General features: G+C 28.3%; 2 protein-coding genes across 4 annotated transcripts; one reads left to right on the plus strand and one right to left on the minus strand.

The window, feature by feature from the left end:
- Nucleotides 1-919: 919 nt before the first annotated feature.
- Nucleotides 920-8,489, minus strand: LOC116777639 (peptidoglycan-recognition protein SB2-like). Of its 3 annotated transcripts, none has more exons than XM_032671302.2 (5): nt 8,238-8,489; nt 4,476-4,682; nt 4,161-4,342; nt 2,781-2,907; nt 920-2,318 (listed from the first exon to the last, which is right to left on the minus strand). In XM_032671302.2, the coding sequence occupies exons 1-5, from the start codon at nt 8,260-8,262 to the stop codon at nt 2,122-2,124; spliced, it is 738 nt and encodes a 245-aa protein (XP_032527193.1). In that variant the 5' UTR covers nt 8,263-8,489; the 3' UTR covers nt 920-2,121. The 3 variants fall into 3 exon arrangements, with proteins under 3 accessions (XP_032527193.1, XP_032527194.1, XP_061382421.1); XM_032671303.2 differs by lacking the exon at nt 8,238-8,489 and adding an exon at nt 7,105-7,264; XM_061526437.1 differs by lacking the exon at nt 8,238-8,489 and adding an exon at nt 5,400-5,524.
- Nucleotides 8,490-12,074: 3,585 nt separating this feature from the next.
- Nucleotides 12,075-15,561, plus strand: LOC133318698 (uncharacterized). Its single transcript, XM_032671938.2, has 3 exons — nt 12,075-12,168; nt 12,858-12,946; nt 14,419-15,561. Exons 1-3 carry the CDS (start codon nt 12,154-12,156, stop codon nt 14,657-14,659), a joined length of 345 nt encoding a protein of 114 aa, XP_032527829.2. The 5' UTR covers nt 12,075-12,153; the 3' UTR covers nt 14,660-15,561.
- The last annotated feature ends 6,713 nt before the right edge of the window (nt 15,562-22,274 follow it).

The following is a 22,274-nucleotide window of genomic DNA, read 5'->3' on the forward strand; positions in this document are numbered from 1 at the left end:
AAACTGTTGAATGTGTAGTCAGGATTATGGGACTGGGATTAAGCGCTGGATAAACTGAAAGTGACGGCCCGTTTAAATACATTTACCTCAAGTACGAGCAAAGTATTTGATTCATGATAGACATGACCGTGATGTTTCAGGTGCGAAAACTTATGAGGTCAACGACGTCATCAGCTTCATTTGTTTGAATTTCTTAAGAAAGTGCGGTAAAACAATCCGCGTGCGGATTTTGCTAACAATCGAGCACGTCATGTATCTTGCACCAATTACTTTTGCTATAATTCTTATGATTGAAACCCCTAATTTTTCTTATTCACGTCAGTAGTGTCGTACACATCTTCAATCGGAAAGGGAAAGTCTTCATATTGGATCACAGACATTCTTTCAAAAATATTGTAAATTTCTTTAGTTATACGAAATACATGATTTAATTCCTTTACATTTGTTGAACGAGTTAAAAAAACTTAACTCCTTTAATTATTTTTTTTCTTTTATCGTAATATTTTTAATAAATTTAAAATCCAATATAGGCTGTACCTTTTTTATTTTAACACATATTCTAATAAATCAAACAAAATTTAAAAATAAATATTTGTAAATTATATATGACAACTATCTCAAATGGCACAATGAAATAATAAAAATATAGTACTAGTCAAAGATTAACAATGAAAATAAAAATATATTAAACAACGTGTAAAATATTCAAAGAATATATACAAACATAAACACACATATATAGTTAATAAATCATATTTAACATAAAATTATTTACAAGAAAAAAAAAACAATGTCAGTGTTATACTAATACCTCCATAAAGCCAAACTTTTGTATTACCCAAAAAAAAAAAATTTTTTTTTTTGTGTCGCAAAAATTTCCAGGACATATTAAATATAATTTTAGTGAATAAATAAAAAATATTCTTAGATAGCGTTTAATGAAATAAAATCAAAAAAATGGACAACATTAGATATAATAGATACACAGTTATTCGTGATCGTAGGAAACATGCATCGTGTGTTTTCATTCTAATTCCATCGCATTATAAAACATTAAATTATAATATATATTTTTAAATATATTAAGATATTAGCACGATATGTATATATATCAGACAGATATGTTATATAAATACAATTAATAAGTAGATAGGTCTATAAGATTTTAAGTTCGAAATTATTGGGATTTTAGAGATTCCGTACATATTGAACTTTACCATTGCTGATTGATGAAATTTTCTTTAATATTTTATATATTTATATATGTATTTATTACTTTTTTTCTTTTTTGTTTTGTATTTTTGGTAATTTAAATAACGTTCTCGTGCATTATATAAACTAGCTTTCACCTGTGACTTTGTCAAAAAACCCTGCACTAAATATCTGTTACCCTATAGCCAAAAATGTTCGTTATCTTTGGTAATTCCTATAGAAACCATTAAGAAATAAGGATTATGCGATATTTATAAAATAATTCTTACCTGTTAAGCTTCCTTGTTCATAGACGTTAAGGTTACATTTAATGATATTGTCGAGGACTTAGATTTAAACTATTCATACAATCTAATAACAATTCGAAATTTAAACATTTTTTTTTTTCTAAAACATTATCAAAGTTTTACATAATAATCAGTTCAATGTTAGTACGTATAAGGAAAATTTACTAAGTAGATAATATATCATATATATTAAATACATATGGACAAATATCAGTCAGTAAACTTATTAAAATATTCTAATTAATCGAAATAGTAATAATATCACAAAAATTAACATACTTACAAACTACTCATAAAATAAATATACCTACAATATAATCAGCCCAAAGGAATACCAAGCAGCACCTAGTTATATCAGTTAAACTTGAGCATTACCTTGTGACAGACAACCAGTGGCTAAAATATAGCCGTAGGACTAATTAAATAACATTACACTAAAAGGAATGCTTTGGAATTCAACCAGCTTTAGACACCATTTGTTATCTTACCAGAGAGAGATAGGAGTGAAGACATGAAGTTACGCCACCAATACAGTTGGCAACCCTATTACACTAACGAGTCGAACAATCGTTGACTATAATAGACACATAAACATCTTAAATACTAAACAGAGATGATGAATTTAAAAATCATCAGATAATTTACGATTCCATTGGGGCAAATTTTCGAAGCTACGGAACAAAAATTTCGGTAGCACATCGGTTGCCTTCCCTATGATAGTATAGGACTCCTCTAAATTCTTATCCTTCACTGCGGCCCTCAGGAGATTCTTCGCCGTGTTAATTTGCTCAATGGTAGGTGGCACATGGTAGAAATTACCTTTCGACCAAAAAAAAATAAAAAATACGATAGAACAATTATTATAGTATATTTATTTACATACACAGTTTAATAAATTAAAATAAAAAATAAGGAAATAAACTATTGTTGAAAACTAAAAAAACCACACTTTTATGAACAAACCGAACTAAAAAAAAGAAAATATTTTTTTCAGATTATGGATAGGAGTGATAAATAAAGTAGAAATATTTTAATGTAATAAAGAGTGGGGCTGCATGTATACAAGTATTTGTGTTCCATCGCAATGTTTTTCAAAAAGTACCTCCATCCTCGGTAAGTCTACCAAGTTAAAATGAAATCTGACAATTCAAACTGGATCAAAATCGAGTCCAAAGGAGTCGGTTACAGACAAACATACATACATACAGGTGAAGCTAATAAAAGCGTATTTACTAGGATTAATATCCTAAAATTTTTTTTATTAGGACATAAAACCATTACCTATAAAGGCGACCACTATAGCCGATAGCTCAGGCAAGGCCGAAGTATGAAATCCGATGTTCTCATAAACTATTCCGTCAGCGACCAGGAAGTTGTAGGGCAGAGTCCTGTTCGGTCCCAATGCGGCCTGAAAAATGCGTACTTTAATTAATAATTATTTTTTTTGTGTCCATTTAAAATCGATAGCCAACGTAATCTTTCATTTAAAATTATAAAAATACTAAAGTACGATATTATCGCAACAAACTCGAATATGTATATACCACATAATAAATGATAGATGCATTAAAATATCTATTTGTATTCAAAGTGAAAATTTCGCATCAATTTTTTTTTATCTATTTATCGCATGTCGGATTACAGCAGGCAGCGGAGGGTAAAGTGATAGGCGCTTGGCAGAGCTCGCGTCAGCAAACTGTGTCGTATTTATATTGAATCCTTCGTACGGCGCTTAGCGGTAGATCTGTTTTAATTTGATTAATATTTTAAATAATGTTATGTTCATGTTTCAACGAGTTTCAATGATCCCATCAGATGTAAATTTATCGTAGGAAATCTTCTCTACTATTAATTTTTAATAATAACTCCCATATTACAATTTTTTTATTAAAGGTACCTAAATAATATTAACTAAAAAATTTTTTTAACTAAATTCTATTTGTTTATGAAAAACAATATAGTTCTTTTTATTTTTGTAGATCATTAAAGCAATGAGAAATATTATTCAATTCGCCCAAAATCAAAAACTTATTCTAGACTTTATTTAAATAGCCAACCTTATACACTGCACACTCCATACATAGTATAGATACCATCACTCTAAATAGAGAGGAGTTTCGTTAGAACAGGAATCGTCAAAACCGTAGAAAATTAACATGGCATTGATTTTAAATCAGTGATTAAATTGTAAAACTAGCCTATAAAAAATTATATGAAAGGTTAATTCTTATAATTGTTTCGATTTTTACACAAATAACAATAATATTTGTTCATCAAGTTTACCAATATTTGGTGAATTTTTTTTTTCTATTATTTGCGCAGAAAAATCTTTATCTTTTCATTTCATTACAACGCATGTGAAACATAGAAAGACAGTATTATTTACTTTGGTCTTTGGCGGAGGTAACAAAATCACGAGAAGTTTGGAAATTATAATGAAGTAAGCGATCAGTAAGCAAAACCTCATTAGATATAATGTGTTTTTGCTTGATAAATGATAAATGAGAGCGTAATTTACTTCCACTTACATAGTTGGTAGTTTAGGCCGATCTGAAATTTTCAAAAGCATCACTGAAGATCTCAAAGTTGAAACGCGTATGATGAAATCTATATTATATTTAATTAACGTTACTTGGTATAATAAGAAAATTAAATATCTACCTTCATATCTTTGAGCACCAGTAGACATCCTTCGAGATCCCAGCATTGGCGAGTGTCGGTTTGGAGCAAGACCACTTGCTGGGCCTTGAAATGTTCGGAGGAGGGCTTAGCATCATCATCCCACTCGGAACGAGACACGTACACATACGGCTCCTCCACGTTAACGGGTGGCAGAACGTTTTCTATAAATCAATATATGTCATGTTATATATGTACATGCATATAAAGATCCATATCCAAACCAATCTTTCAATTCAGATAAACATATTTGATATCAGTAGAGATGGATTTAGTATAAAATAGTAAAATATTCACCGGAATGGTTCTGCACCACCAGCAGGTATATCCCGATGCCCAAAGCTGTTACGAACAGCAGAGTCAAGCCAGCGATAATGGCGATGGTGATGGAATTCACACCGCGAGCACTAACACGATGGAAGTGACGAAGGAGAGGAGTCGCCTCGTTCTCATCCATTATTCCATCGACATCCGTGTTAAAAACGGTTTGGCGAGTTTCATGATCTGTTACAAGAGATTTAAAGCTATACCAATATCCCGTTGTAAGTTTTAAAATTGATTTTATTATTATACAAGTTCGTTTGAAGTAGTGTCCCATACATTTTTATAATATTCTTCTGACCTTAATAAAATGAAAACATTTTAAGCCTGTATTTAAAATTCAACAACCACGAAACAAAAATGTAAATAATTCAAATAATCAAATCTAATTGTAGTAAATTGAAGTGATCCAAAAGAGAAAGCCCTGATAACGATTTTCTATTGGTGAGGTTATGTTGTGTAGAGAGATTCAATTCAATAAAAATAATAAGACTATCAAAGAAAAAATCCGGCATTAGAAAAAAATTTATGAATTTGAAATAGCTTTAACTGTTTAATCCGAGCATATCAAGGAATTATGTACAATTATTAAGATTTTTAACATTTAAATTGGATGTTTATGCGAAATTTCCAAATAATACATGTTAAAGGAAATTTTGATTTTATAAAACAAAAAATAAATGGTGTAATTAGGTAACTAAAATAAACATTGTTTATATCTTATATGTGAAGCAAATTTTAAAAACCGATTTGATCATATACTTAGTGATATGTGAAAAAGAAAAATAAAATCACTGGTGCACATATTCAAGTATCAAAGTACTTTTATTGCCTATAAATTAATTGACTGATCACGGCTATTACACTAAAAGAATATTGTTCATTTAACAAAACTATTACCGTTTTTAACATTATCTAAATTTTGCACTTTTAATTCAATCATAGCACTATGATATATTTCATCAACCACCATTGTATATAGATTAAAAAACACTCACAACGACGAATGGCACAAGGAAAATGTAATGGGAAGTCCAGACTAAAATAATATATATCGAGTTACAATATTAATTCACTAACCACTTTATCACACTGTAACGTCTGTTTGACAACAATGGGTGTTAATATGATAAGCTTTAATGTATCATCAAAATTAAAAATAAACACAAATCAAAGTCATGTAAAAGACCAAGCCGTATTAATATTAAAAAAAATATCCATGATTAAAAAATTTAAAGCAATGTGAGAGTAATGTTAGTTTAAATGACATTATATATTTTTTTATTCAAATAAGATAGAAAACAAAGAACTAGGCTGAACTGATTTTAATATTCCAAAAGTATATAGACTTTGCAATAAAAATGATAACATATTGCATAATAACTCTAAAACAGAAAATATAATAAGCTCATTGCTTTTCATGGCGTGACATACATGCAATGCAACATATCTCCAATGTAATATAATGTTACCCAATTAATCCTCACTAATTTGATTAATTTCATAATGATATATATTAAAATGTTGAAAACAAATCATATATAAATTACCCAGTTTTCAACAATATCACTGACAATGTTTAACAAATTTTTGAATTAATCACCTTTTAATTTAATTGAGCCTTTTTTATATAATTGCTGGATAGTGCTTGAGTGTTATTAGGTCAGACGGAACTGAAATCTTTGGTAGGTGGATATAAGGACAAAGTTGGTGGTCGTACTAACATATTCACTCAAGCCTTGAAGACACCCAAATGAGATATAATAGGAAAGAAATATAGACGCAGGCAAAATTTTCCAATCCTTTGCTGTGTGGGAGGGAGGTGAAAGTATATTGCTTTGTCCAGATGCAAGGAAGAATGGACACTTAATTTATATGCATATATATCCAAAAGTACTTATTCTGGCAAACCAAGTCAAGAACTTGTATTTTACCATATTCACATATTTACCACAATAAACTCCCTATTTTTTCTATAAAATTTATAGCAATATACTTTTTATTAAATTAATTTGTCGTCAAACACTAATGGTTAATTTACTCAAATAAAAAACTTCCCTTTTCATAAACATTCCCCCATGTAACTAGTTAGATGCAAGCACCTTTAAATTATTTCACAATACAAAGGCAAACTTGTCCCACACAATGATTATAGGTTAGTGCTAATATTACTGATGAATCTTTGTAATATCCATATAATGTAGCCTAGTTACTTAAAAAGATATTAAATTTATTCACACCTGACATGGCACGACTGATATTTGGTACTGTTATAGTTTTGATGGAAATTTTACACCAAAACCTTTGCCTCAATTCATTCCTATAATGATATTTACAGACTACTGTTATATAAATATTACTAATCTTTTGTAAACAATTGTCAATCATTAAATGTAATGAAAGTGCCTAATAATGATTGTGAACTATTATTAATAACGTCATTTACGCATTTTGTTTTGTAAATGGATTTAATCCAAATGTATGTTATATATTTACTCCATAGAGGTTGTTTTCTATTTTAATTGATATTCTAATTTAAAATAGTACCAATCTATATGAGTTTATCGTCCATGTTGAACCCTTACATAATTTTAGTTAAACTTACCGACTGGGGAAATCAAGGACTGCATTGTATTTTTCTTTTGTTATTACATTCTTGTATTCCTCCAATTAATAATATTCATTTCAGATATCTGAATTCTGATTTTAACGTGTTTTAAACTTTGACATTAAAAGAAATGTCATAATCATCAACAGATTTAATAATACATTTAATTCTTTCACAGATTGCTAACTGTGGATGTGATGTATTATTTTAATTTGTATATAGTCTATGTCTTTGTTGAATCTTCCACAAATGAAACGAAATAGACAATATACTTGGGAGCTTTCACACGAGTATTTTAAGATGGATCTCATATTACAAAAAGGATATACAGTTTTTAAAACTTTCTTGTCTGTTCTTATAAAAAGTAGAACAAAGCAGATACAAACTGATTAAAGTAATTCTAATAGAAGTTGAACACTTTCTAAAGATAAATCTGAACAATCTGAACTAACAAACTATTAACCATAACGTATCGACTGTGTATTTGACGTCACTTACACTATTCACAGTTTTAATTGTGAGCATTAGCTTTTAAATTTTATAAAGTTACTGCGCATATAAATTTGCGCAGGTATTTTATGCGTTATTGATTGACCTCTCGACATATTTAAGGGGCCGTTAATAAAATAAAAAAAATATTTTCATACTTTTTTTTAAAGGCCAACAAAGCCTAACAAATATTTGTTAATTCGCTATGCAATATTATAAATAAATTCTGTAGCCTAACGCTGACTAGATAATAAATATGAATACTTGACCACACAATGCAAATGCAACAATTGCAATCGATCGCAACTGCAAAATGGCGGACATGATAGATGAAGTGCTAGCATTTTTTTTCTACAAATGTATAAGTAGATGTTTGCAAAATGTCCAAGATATTATAATAAGAAAAAAACGTCATTAATTGGAGAAGGAAATTTCTTATAAAAACGAATATTCAAATGAACTACTTAAAGAATATTAAACAATGGTTGGTACAATAGAAACAAATATTGGTAAAATTTTCAAGAAAACAGTAATTTTTTTTATTGTTATTGTTCTTTTCTTAAATACAGTAATTTTACTTCACTTATGTGATGTAAAAAAAAAATAAAATAAAATGCAAAAATAATGTTGGAAATACTTACCACGAGAATAGGCACCAGCATTCATCTTGATGTCTTCGCTGCGATTACTTTAGTTTTCAGATAAGGGAATTTATGGGATTAGAAATTCTTTGTATCACAATTTTTTTAAATTTATTTAAATTCCGACTTTTTTTATGCGAAGATCTTTTAGTACATCCGTAACCAACAATTTCCTCAAGAAAATACCCTATTACCGTATTAACGTAAGCGAAAAATAATTTTTGTTCACGAGCTGCAACTTTTGGTATTCACTATTCGGGAACAAAGGAAAGAATTTTCTGGAGGAATCAATGATATCGAGTTGCGCGAAAACGCATTTCCGGTTCTTCAGTTTAGTAAAATGATAAAATAGTTTTACTCAAGGGAGATTATATTAAAAATTAATATTTATTTATAACTTAGTGAAACTGTAGCAATTTTAAAATCATAAACACAAAAAATATATACGTGCTTAAAAATTAAATATGTTAATTAATAATTTTATTATTAGAAATAATGTTTGCAAATTCATTTATTTGAAACAAACATATAAATATATTTTATATTATATATATATTTATTAATTTATTTCGGCATTTTGTTTAAGATCTTTGACATCGCCTCGTTTAAAGAAAACTGTATAAAATTGGCGGCACTTTTAAAAAACAAAATATAAAACTAATTACCTACTATAACTACAAATTTGTAAAATATAATTATCACAATCACAATTAAAGGAATAATACAAATAATAATTGTGTTAAGACATAATAATCCAAAGACAATAAAAGAACAATAAAAGATAAAACACAATAAAAGACCAGACATATTTTTTATAGCAAAAAACATAGTCTCAAATAAAAGACTACAATGTTTTTTAATTGTAGAGATTTCGTCTAAGTATTCTTACTTATAAATACAATCACGCACAAAAGTATCAAACGCTCTAATATTTATCCTTATCTATTTCACCCCAATATTTTTTTAGACTGTAATTTCAAGTTGTAACATAATGTTTCTTGACCAGTATTAATCCACCGATTTATTATTTAAAAGATAACTTTAAATAAAATACCAACTATCATTGTGAGGTAACATTCTGTCTGGTAACTAAAGAGTAGAAAGATTCATTAGTTTTAGCTTCACTTATAATGTTTATGAAGCAAAATTTATTTTTGTCACAATTATTATTAATTTGATGTTCTATTAAATAAAAAAGTCACTTAAATTTTTTCTAACATTTGTTAATAAGTTCTTAAGAGTTACCTACTAAATATAAAGATTTTTGTTTTAAGTGCAAGATTTATAAAATTCAAAACAAAAAAAAAAGGAAAAAAGTATAACTTAATTATAATTACATATAGATTTTGGAACACTAACGAGTTTTATATATTCTCTTAATGTTAAAGCTTTTGATTTTTATAAGAAAAATTATATGTGTCACTTTTTAAAGAAAATAACTTATTATGTACAACCATAAATAAACATTGTCAATCTAAGATTTTTAATAGTAAGTTTTGTATATGACTATGTATTTTGTGTACCACAAGCTTATTTCTAGTGAAATATTTCCCAAAATATTATTATTTAAATTTAGTTTTGGTACAATTTATTTCATCAAAGCCAAAAATAACCCTCATGACATTATTAAAATCTCTTTATAACGTCATATCAATAAATCTACAATCTCCGGATCTGACAGCACTTCCCCAAGATTGATTTTATATTAAAATATAAATAAAATTGTTATAAATTTTTAATAACATAAAAAAAAAACTTTATTATAAAACTAATATATCAGATAGATATTAGCAATTAACATGATACCTAGAGAATAACGTGCATTAAAAATAAAAAATAAAATGTTTTCAACAAAAGAGAGTTTTTTTTTTATTGAAATACCTTTATCAAATATGTTGACAGTCTTGAAAATCATGTTTTGCTCCCTCCCCTAAATTTTGTCAGAATTACTTAGCCGAGGAGGTGAGTATATGACCTAACTATTGTAACTTCAATTGTATTTGAATTTCGTCGCTAGATGGTGTTAAAACGTTCCAAAACACCTTAATACTTAGACTGACGCCTTTATTATTTCAAATTTCAAAAAAGAACGTCAAAAGATATATTAATCCCTTGTTTGCATATGTTTGAATCGTCCAACAAAGCGCAATCTATTTCATTGATTAATATTTTCATATTATTTTTAAAAATTATCAGATTAGGGTAAAAGTTTGAATTCCAATCATTTATTTTAATAATTGTAACACTTTTAGCGATTTTCTGACGTGAATTTTTGTCAGTTCAAAATAACATCTATCTCTACATTCTATATTGACGAAAAAATGCAACCTCCAAGTGGCTAGCCTATAAAACTCTTTATGACGAATTCGAGAAATGTTGAATTTTTTTTATAATTTTGTTTTTTAAACATAATTTTCCGCAAAAAATTCTCCATATATTTTTTTATAATTTTGTTTTCTGCTTATTTACATATTATTTATTATGTCACTGACGACGAAGACAAATTTAACGACACTACATAAATAAAAACACGAAATCCCGTTTAAGAGTCTAGAATGTGCCAAAGTTACATATACTTGGAAAAACGTACGCTCCTTGTTGCAAAGTCGTATGATCACAAAATGAATCCTTCCTGTCATATATAACGAGAAGTGAACTCAATTTATTTAACAACATCTGCATGGATAGCGATTTAATATGAGAGGTAATTATCAGCGAACAACATAAATTATCAGTTTAATAAACACTTTGTTTTTAAGCGTATCAAAACCCAGTGCTATACCTAAACGTCAAATATGGGTTATAATTAATTATTTTAATTATATAAAACCTTTTAAAACCTAGATTTAATATGCCAAATTGAAATAATAGGTGATTATTTATGAATTAATAGCACGTGAAAAATACAGAATACTTTTAAGCCTTTGTGTTCTTACAGGACAGAAAATCGCAACATGCTTACGTAACTCTGAAAGTATAAAAGTATACATAAAAATAAAATTCTACATACTATAATACAGTTTAAATAAAGGAATAATCCGTTAAAAGACAAAAAACTACTGTACATTTTAAAATATATTGCAACAATTTATTTGCTTTCATTAATGGAGAATTCCCATTAAGGTTCGGACGGAAACATAAATATATGAAATGTAATAGGATTATGGTCTAACTTCGAATAGAAATCGGTTCGGATACAAATAGGTCGCTTTCCTCGTTATATAAGGACGACGTGCATTCCCGGCACTAACATTAATATTACGTATGCCGTACTGTAGGCAAAAATATCAATTCGTTCCATTCATACAATCGTATTTTGGATCGTATGTCAACAGCATACAATAAGAATTCGTATGATATGGTTTGTGTCCCAATAGTTCACTGTCAGTTATACCATTTTTATTATGGGTAACACTGTTTTACGGTTACGACGAAGCATCTTAATTCATATGGCCATTGGTTCTTAATCGCGGGCCCGTGTTAGGTTAATTGTCAATGCTATAGACAAATAGGATTCACCTAAATACTACTCATATTAATAATATATTCATAATAATTAAAAAACGTAAATATTGAAAGACATGATGATATAAATAGCAAAGAAAATATAATTTTATTTTTGTATATTCAAAAACTTTCTTTATAACTAAATGTAAAAACTTTTTTATAAAAAAAATTATAATTTTGTTCTGCTCTTAATAAAACCGTGTGACGCTAGATTAATCTGTATCTTTTATAGAACGGAAGAAACTGTAGCCGAATACAAAACGTAGGAATAAAATTGACCAGCCCTGACTTAGGCTAAATAAGATTCAACTATAAAAGGCATTAACAATACGATTCATCATCAGTGTCATTTAAACATTTTACCCGTAATTTATTTTATTGTATCCGTTTCATACATACCTACATCAACATGAGCGTACGACTGGTTAGTTTGTTTTTTTTTAATCTTATTATAATTACACTGGGGTTGTGTATGTATAGTATAAGTATGCATCGTTATGGTACATGCGGAGCGCTAATCTCATTCAATAAGTTACGATCATACGTACTAAGTATAATGAAAATTTATGAATGAAATACTGTTAATTCTCCGTGTGTTTCGTGACGATGCTAACTTGGACTAAGCATGTGATTAACCACCTTCGTCTTTGCTGGACTTTCTTCCATTAATATACTTTATTTTCTCCTGATTAACGTATTTTTTTATTTTTTTATTTGTATGTCATTAATAATGTTTACAAGTGTATCATTGCTCCATATGAATTTAATATATTAAAAAAAATTATGACATATTTTTACTTTTTTTATTTCAATTGCTTTTTAAACAAAATGATATAATTTTTATCCAAGAAAATTATCAAGTGATATTTCTACTTAAACGGGAGACGTTAGGTGTATTTAAATACTTTGACTTTAAATATTGTGCTCGAAACATTTCAGTTCCATTTTATCGTTCAAAATTAAGATTCAACGTTTAGTAATATCGTTTTAATTAAAAAAAGTATCTAATGATAATAAACATTTTGAATGCATTATAATCCAATAATACTTGCTTCCTTTTTAATTCAGTGACATCAACACCATACTATTTAGTTACCTTTATATTATTTTCAGTTGATATTAGGAGTCCTGTTACTTCATTATGTTTCAAGTGAAAATGATCAAAGCACAAAGCCGTCTGTGGAGCTGACGGGGAATTTAATGTAAGTAAAGTATTAGTAGAACTTGCAATTCAAAACGTTTAACGAGGGACAGAACCGTAGTTTACAGTTATCGGTTCTAACTCAATATTATAAATTCAAAAACGGACGTATTTCAAAGCGCTTAGAGGTTTAATGATTCAGATATCAGATAAATATTTGAACACTGTTCATGCTTTGACATCAGCAAAGAAGTTCACAGCTTGACAGAAATTATCTTAAAAACAATTTGACAACTTTGTGGTTGTCATGAAAAAGTTTTAAGGATATCAAAGAGATGGCGTTTGAACTCAAATTAAAACCCTCCTAAATACATTACACCTTATTGTGTAGTCAATATATATGTTTAATTGTTTAAAAAAATAACAACTGCTTTAAATTTATTATAGCATAAAATATTTTAAAATAAAGCAGTTCTGCTTGTGCAACACAGATGTCGCTGAATACTCGGAATCAGGATTCAGGAATGCTGAATTCTGTTGCGAATTCGTACGGGCTAACAAAAACTATATCCGAAACTTATTTAATATACTCATGATATTATTAAGTGTAAATAAATTGGGTATGAAATATTTAATGCTGGCACTTATTAATTTCATTCTGTTTATGGTTCTACAGTAGTTTTCTATATTTTCAATGTTTTTCAAGTTTTGGGACCTTTGACGTTATGTAGTTAGTGTACACGCACAGTGAATTATTAAATCCTTTATCTACTACTTGATGTTATTTGTTTGTGTTAATTGAATTTTTAATTATTGTTCAAAAGTTATATGTACATAGTTCTTGGTAAAAGTCTCTACTGGTGCACTAAATTTCATATCACTAATTTTGTTTTTACATATTCTTTTGCTTTTATTGATCCCGAGGATTCCTTTTATATAACATAATATATACGAGGATTCAACCTTTCCGTGGATTCTAATACCTCTAATAGCTTTGAATACGAAACTTCTGATTTAAAATACATTATGTCCTTGAAAGGTTCTGGTCCTCTTTCGACCTGGTCTTTCAAGTTGTCATTTCTTGTTAGATTTCATTTCTAAAATAAATCCTGGAAGGCAGGTATGTAGTTTTCCGGCTCCCTTTATGTACTTTGTCTGGTAGTATAGGTAGAGGCATTTTATTTTAGTATAACATGTCAATTCAATAGCTCTTTTGGACATTCTTTGTTGTCGTACTTTAAAGAAACCTAGCTAGTAGATATTAGATCAGACTCGTAGCTTGCTTCTGGACTTGACGTGTCCTGAAGATCACTCGTGTGTAAGATGTAATATAAAGTACATAGTACGGCTGAATTTCAATACATTGTGCACATATATATTTAATTACATGTGTTTCCTTACATTACGTATTTCAGCTAACTAGTAAAGAAATTTGAATTCGGCAATGATTACTTATTTTTCGTTAATGTTGACCTTATTAATGTAATTTTCCGTCCACAAGAAATTAATTCCGTTCGTCAACTGTATGTTTAGAGACCGCTCTTCCCGTGTTCATGACAAATCTCCAAACTTCCAAGGATTTTGGAAAAAGAAGTTTATATGGAGACCCCGCTGGGTGAAGACATGGCAGGAGAAAAAAATTTATATTGCCGTCTGGAAGCGAATGTGGGGACCGGCAGAAATAAAGGAGTGGGTGCCCGTGGCTAAGCCACCACCAGGCTGGATAAAAAATGGTAACGGTGGGCACTTTATTAAGGTTGGTCTACCGCATTAGTTTAGAAGAAGGAATGTTTTTGTGTTCAATATATTTTGGGTTTGATTGCAAGCGTATTTTTTAGATTAGATTTGCAATTAATGTTTGTGGTTATTAATTTATGTTGTTTATTTATTACTTAATATTATTAACAATGTCGTTATCGTATATATATAAATTAGAGAAACTTGTTTGTGATGTGTGCGTAAGAATAAACATTCAATGTATATTGATATTCATATATTTGTACAATTAAAACATCTCAAGTAATAATATTTATAGCATAATTTTTATGTCTTGAAAAGATAAAGTTCGCAGATGTATATGATAGAAAAAAAATCCTCTTTGATACGAAAATCTTGCTGTGATATCCAAAGCATCCATTGTAGTCACTAATACGATTACAAAAAGATGACAATACTTCGGATTTATATGAAAATATAGAACTGTTTAGCATCGCAGTATACCATTGTTATGCTATACGAGTATAAAGCTTTTTGAACAATGATACGTGCATTTGTAGTAAGGCTTCGAATATTATTTCGTTTCTTCAAGTTCAATATGATGAATATAGGAAAATATTTGCATAATAAAAAATTTCAGTGCCTTTACTGTCAATAACGTCATTAAAGAGGTTTCCGTTTATTCTCTACATATGTTGGAACACCCTTTGTTATACGAAATATTCATGGTGTTTGAAAATTTATGGCAAAGTTGTATTAAATATCGAAAATTTTTATCAATTTTCAAGTTATTAAAAAAATATTTGCATATCGTATTTAGAAAATGGATGATTGAATTTCAAATGTACTCATATGTAAATAAAATATTTTTTTGTTATTCGTACTGCCCGAATCATCCAACGAGTGTTGCTATAGCGAATTTTTAATTTATTTAATAATATACGTTATAATAAATTTAAAGTGTTTTACTTATTTATATAAGTTTATTTTCTATTTATTGTGTAACTTTAGTAATTGTGATTTTGAAGATTTAATTAACTAGTTACTAGCCTACTCTTACTAAGTATATTAAAAATGATTTCCTAAATACAAGTCTATCTGCTTTCTTTCTTCGCTACACACAGAATTGCTTTGATCTCATCTCTGAGCACTACTTTCCACATCTAACAAAGTTAAATTTTACTTCAAAGTTGTAGCTAAGAGTATCTTAATTGGCTCTCTGAATTTTAAACATTTCTTCACCGTTAAATCGTTGCAAAAAAGCTGTATACAGCGACTGTTCCATCAGAAATAAATTCATGCATTTCCCTGTGGAAAAAGTCTTATAAATTCTGATACAAAACAGCTAACTGGGTATCAGAATTTATCAGTTAAAAAAATATTTATAAGACTGAAAAAATTTTCTGGTACAGATTTCTATAAGAATCTATCAGTTATGAGAATTAATGAGACCGTTTCCACAGGGTTAAACATTTTATTTGTTAATATTTGATAATGATAAGCGCCTTGTTCACCATACAATTTCCATTGATGAATATCATTCTCAAGGCAGTGTTTGAATGATTAGGAGAAAATATTATCTTAACGAATTTTCATATAGATTGGAATAAATTTGTAGATATATATTTGTGGGTATATTGGCATTCTTTTTTTGGTATTTTTATAGGGTTAAAGGGCAGGTAAGATTTGTTATAAACATGTAAATTTGAGGTCAGCTTAGCGAGATGATTCCCGTCAAACTATCGGGGAAAACTCCTAATGCCTTGCATGCTCGGATTACTTCCCTCTAAGAGACGGCTGCAAGCGAAACAGAATTATATTTAATCTTCCAACAGATAACGTTTATACCAAGTTATAAAACGTTCTTTTTATATTATACTCCAATTCGTATCTTTAAAATGACCATCAATTTAAAACAAACAGCTTCGATTCCGTTTAAAAATATTTGTGTTAAAAAATTTAAAGGCTGACGAATTTCAATTAATTGAAACTTGTGAATGTTTTTGAAGAGTAGGTCGCCGAAGTAAACGCTGAGCCAAAAGCCGATGAGAGTGCCAATCAATTAGTTATAGAATAAACTTGTGGGTTCTGAATCCATTAACCGATGATTTTTTTTTTATTTTTAACTGATTGATGCAAAATTGCATAATGTTAGTTCAGTATTGATCTCCGTTGGTAACTACGTCATTATATTAATTAAAGTTTTGCATTGCAATAAGAGAATAAACTTGGAGGTGACTTTATGTGAATGTCAAATATTTTTCGCAAAATAATTTTTATTTTAAATAACTATAAAATTTCAAACAAAATGAATAACATCATGTTTCTAGTTTTATAGGATTATTTATAAGCCTTGTATATTTTCATTATGTTTTACAAAATCTAAAATAAAAGCAACCATTTTAGAATACTCATGCGAATATGAGAGTTATTATAAATGGATAACATAAATTCGTATTTGATATTCAGAACATTGGAGGTAACAAGATATTTGTATAACATTTTAATAAACATAAACCTATATATATTTGCAACAAATCTTCTTCTATAGAGTACAAATATTCTATAAAGTACTATCGGATTCATGTATGTAGATTGTAGGTGTGTGGATGTAAAGTGCCTAAAAGCTTATTAACAATTCTACTAATTGCTCCACTATTACGGTAATCTGTACACATCGGCATCAAGCTGCCAAATATCATGGTAGATTTTCCTTTGGTTTCATTAATTCGTGTTTTCAATTTAGAAATTTCCATCAAGAATTTTTTTGTTCCACTGCAATATAATACAATTGGATGGTTTGATCTATGGTTTATAAGATTTACGTTTAGATTTAAATTATTATATACCTATTCTAATACTTGATTTCAGAAGCAACTTTAAACTGTCATATACGTCAAAAAACTTTTTCTGATAATAATAAGTTCATTATTAATATTAATTTAAACATTTTTACAAATCAATTGCTTCTTTTACATAGTATAGAATAAAGTATTAAAAATTATATTTTTAAGACGTTTTGTAGCTTAAGCAGAAATTAAATTAGCCCTAATTTGTGACACGTTTCAATTTGTAAGAGAGTTTTCTGCGGCTTAAAAATGAAAACCTTTTATAAAACATGAAAGCGCGAAAAAAAAGTGAAACACTGATGAGAATTGTATTTTCTTGTGAATTTCCTCAAAGAGTTTTCTTTTCTAATTAAGAATTTATTACTTTAATTATTGCTACATGATATCATATATTAAAAGCAATTAAAAGAAGCAAAGGCGCAGGTAAGAGGTAGTTTATAACAATAAGAATTTATGAAGTAACAATATATAATCAAAGAAAGTAATTTCTCTCTCATAGTTAACTGGTTTAGCTCAATACTTACATTTTCCCTTTCATAAAAAATTACTTTGCACTAGAGAAATGACGGCGCTGTTTAATGCGTATTGAAACTAAATCCACTCAAAAGATATCAACTGTGACAAGTCTATAATTACTTCTAACGTGCGTTACATCGTAATATGTAGTCATAATCGGTAAATTCATATGTTACTTAACATTTAAGTACCGTCGTATACTGACAACTTGCAACAAACTTAACTAACTGTGGAGAATAAACAATTAATTGTTATATGTTCTATTACTATATTAATTTCTGTTATACATAACTTCCGTTGGAAATAAATTTGTGTTTTTTTTTTTTATACGTTCATTAAACAAATGAATTCATCATCAACATTTCTATCAAAGCGGATCGATGTGTTCGATTAGTATGTAATATCTCTAAATAATCTCAGCAATTTGAAAGCATCAGTTAACTAATGTTAAGCTTCTGAGAGTAATAGCGGATAATTTTATGGGCTAGACAACATCTTAACTTGTGATTTTGTTTTAACTTTTCTTTTTTACGTATACTTATACGTATTATAATACAATCCCTATAGTCTTTTGTTCTTTGTTATGCTTAAAAGTAACTCTTATACGTAATAGATTTCATATAAAAATACCCTACAAAATTATTTGCAGAATATAATACATTGGAAATGTATTTCTTCAATGATTTACCTGAATAATTGAAAGATAATATTATATCTTTTTTGTATTACATTAAAAGCTATTCTTTTTTAATGAATACTAATACGTAATGTTTCTGTGTATTCTTATAGATTTTGAATTAAATTCACTTATATTGAAGGTTTTCAAAATTACGACTAAAATTATGGTAAAGGACATAAAGGTACAAATATTAGACATGAGAATATAGTTGCAGTAAATAAGCGAGGCTTTAATCGAGGTTCATGGTATACGGAGCCTGAATTGCAGCTCAATTTAATAATGCTACCCCATTGCGAACCGCCGTTCTATAGTTCAGCAATGTTTTCTATCTAATGTAAGTAAGAGAATATTTATTGGTTTATATTTTTTTTATATCTAAGTGGGACACAGTATATTATTAGTTTGAAATAAGACGGTAAAAGAGTTCATAAAATTATGTACAATATAATAAGTTTTCCTGAAATTTAATTACATTCGACATTAATATTTCGATTAATATGACGAGTAGATTGTGTTTATAAACTGGTGTTCTCGAACAAGTGCAGCTGATGAATCCAATGAGCAGAACAAACATTTCAATTTAAATGTTTCTAAACGTATTGAGTAGTAGTTATTTAGTTAACGAGTAACGTTTGTAAATTTGTCCTTAATACTAATTGCGAATTTAGCATACTGTCATTACGTTATTGGAACTGAAATCGGAAATAGTTCTCCCACCGTCCGTCGTATTTGGCATCAAGTTTGCCTTTGACAGATCAGAACCGCGTACTCGTAGCCCCTTTGTCTCTTAATATAGATAATAGGTGTAGTCACTAATTAATACGTACTGCACGAATATATAATTTTATTTCGAATACCATAAATCATAATATTTATTTGACTTATCATCTGAAGCTTGAAGGCTATATTTTTGACTTTAACGATAGTTGGAAATATATATGTTCTCAATTTCACTTTTCGTCCAAACAAGATTCTATTTCAGGCCCAACTAAAACCATATCTACTGTACACTGATATATCAAGTATTTATAGTAGATTTATAACATTGTACACCGAGCTGTTCCTCGAAACAGAGTCCTATTGTTGAAAAATATTCTTTTTAAATAAACATCATAGCTACGTCGCTGGTTGAAAAGTGTGTCTGGAGTTGTACTTGAAATACATATATAAACAAGATATCCTTGTTCCTCCATTAGTGTCTCTCACGTATGGACATCCGCTAAACCCTAGATTATAGATATTGTTCGCTGCCGTCACATAGACTATTCACCCTATAACACATCTGTTGTATTGAACGTCAATATACGATTAATGGCTCTTGTTCGACAAAGATTTAATATTACTGAAAAATGATTTCATCAAGTCTGTTTGAATTTATTATACGTAAATTTCTTATAGGTTCGCTCTGAATTATTGATCCACATTATTTACATTTAAGACATCTCATGTGTATTTTTCTTAATAAAAGCCAATTGATTTTTGTAAACATAGTTACTGTAATATCAATTAATTTCCATGAAATTATATATTTTTTGTATATTTTTATTTTTAAACATTTGTATTTTATATCAATTATCAACTACTAGGTAATTTCATTAATTATGTATTTAATCTAATTAAATACCATAACGTTAATTAAATTTTATCAATTATTTCGTAACAAGATAAAAGTAAATAATTAAGCAATAAGTATCGAAGTAGAAATTAACTGTTCTTGATGTCGATTTCCGGATCTCTGAGAAAATTATATTTCTTTAATTTTTCATATTTGTCCTCACATAATATTTATGCAATAAATAAACTATACAATATATACACTATACATATGTTAAAGTAAGTAAGTATGGTATGGAAAGGAAACTAGAACACGTGAGTGCTATTACCGTGTCTAAGAGTGTATTCAATGTCGAACTAAGCCAATATTAAATATTCCTTTTCAACTTCAAACATGTTTAATATATTTATAGATATATTCGTACATTGTTTTAACAGCTAGCATATAAACTTTTAACACACTAGCTAATATTGCTCACTGGCTGGACGTACTGCTGTATATAAAAAGGTTTGTTATAGGTTATAATATATTATATTTTAAAACTATTTAATATAAAAGAAATTTTATTTCACGGGTACGTATCGTCTAAATTTAGTCGACGCGAAAGCTTTAAAAACTTTTACATGTAACATCAATCTATATGTTATAAATAAATTTTATATGAACAATTCATGCATACATACATATATACGGGTAAGCATTATAAATAACCGGATCAAAATATTTGACGGAAGAGGATGAAAATAGGCATGCATTACGTTATAACGAGATTTATTACTGTAATTGATGATGATGGCGCTCATTAAAAGGCAATGCATTTAACGTGAACTTCATTTGCACTAACAAAATTGCTTGTAAATACAAGTCTTATACGTCTTCGTTTAATTTATATGTTTGATAACATTATCCGATTCCTTTGAAGCACTTAACGTTACATATAAGGAAGTAAGGAATAAAATAAGTTAACCTTTTTTATATTGATAGTTTCTTATTATATGAATAATCATCTACAAAGTTGAAGTTTTTCCAATTCTGTATATCTATGATTTTTAATAAATATTCTATTGCATAATTTTGCCCTTTAACCAGGAATCGATTTAAAAATCTGGTATTATTATGATTGATTTAATAAGCAACCAAACAAAACAAGGGAACGAGGATCTCTTTAAAACTGAAAAATTCTATCGCTTATTCATATAACTTCGTCCGTATAAATAAAATTATTTTTTTTCCACGCAATCTACTTAAATGTAAAGTTTTCAAAGTAATACTGTTATATTCTTTTCAGTATTACATGCTCATCATTTTTACACCCCACTTCTTTTTTGATTGTAAAAGAAATTTATACATATACTCTTTTCAAAATTATAACGTGACACTTGCAACACAAAGAGAAATGAATTTAACAATATGCCGTATCAGAATAGAATCAGTTATCTTTATTATAGCGAAAATTTGTTGAAGTAAGGTACAAAGAATATATATATATATATGTATATACATATTTATTTTAAATCTGAAATGTAAATTAAAAACCGGGAAGTATTATAAAAAGTGACCTAAGTCTCAGTTTAAGTCTGCAATTTAAAGTATTAATTATTGGGATTACCATCGCGTGTGACCGTAATGCAATTATTGATTTAAAATTGCAAAAATCGCGTGCACTAACTTTTTGGCCAAGACAGAACTTATGAAACGTGATGTAGAGCAAATTTCATTTTCAAAGTATTTTATTATTCTGTATTTTTTAATCAGTAATTCAATATACAGTATTGGAATACCAAAACAATTCCTTAAATAATTTTCAGAAAACAAACACGAAATATAAACCTTTGGAATCCAATTTTATTGAGTATTTTTCATCATAATCTATATGCGTTTTCATTGTATCGCAGTACTTAGCCGAGGACAACGGCGTTCAAAAAACTGTTCTTAAACATTATGATATTAATAAGATTAAAAAAAAAAATGTTTCCATTTTTCTGCTTTTTATTTTCACATGTATTCACTGGCTACGGATCGCTAAATGTTATTACGTAGAGAACAGAAACACATTAGTCCAATGCATCTTTCC

The sequence above is a fragment of the Danaus plexippus genome, chromosome Z (genome assembly GCF_018135715.1).
Source record: "Danaus plexippus chromosome Z, MEX_DaPlex, whole genome shotgun sequence".
NCBI lineage: Eukaryota > Metazoa > Arthropoda > Insecta > Lepidoptera > Nymphalidae > Danaus > Danaus plexippus.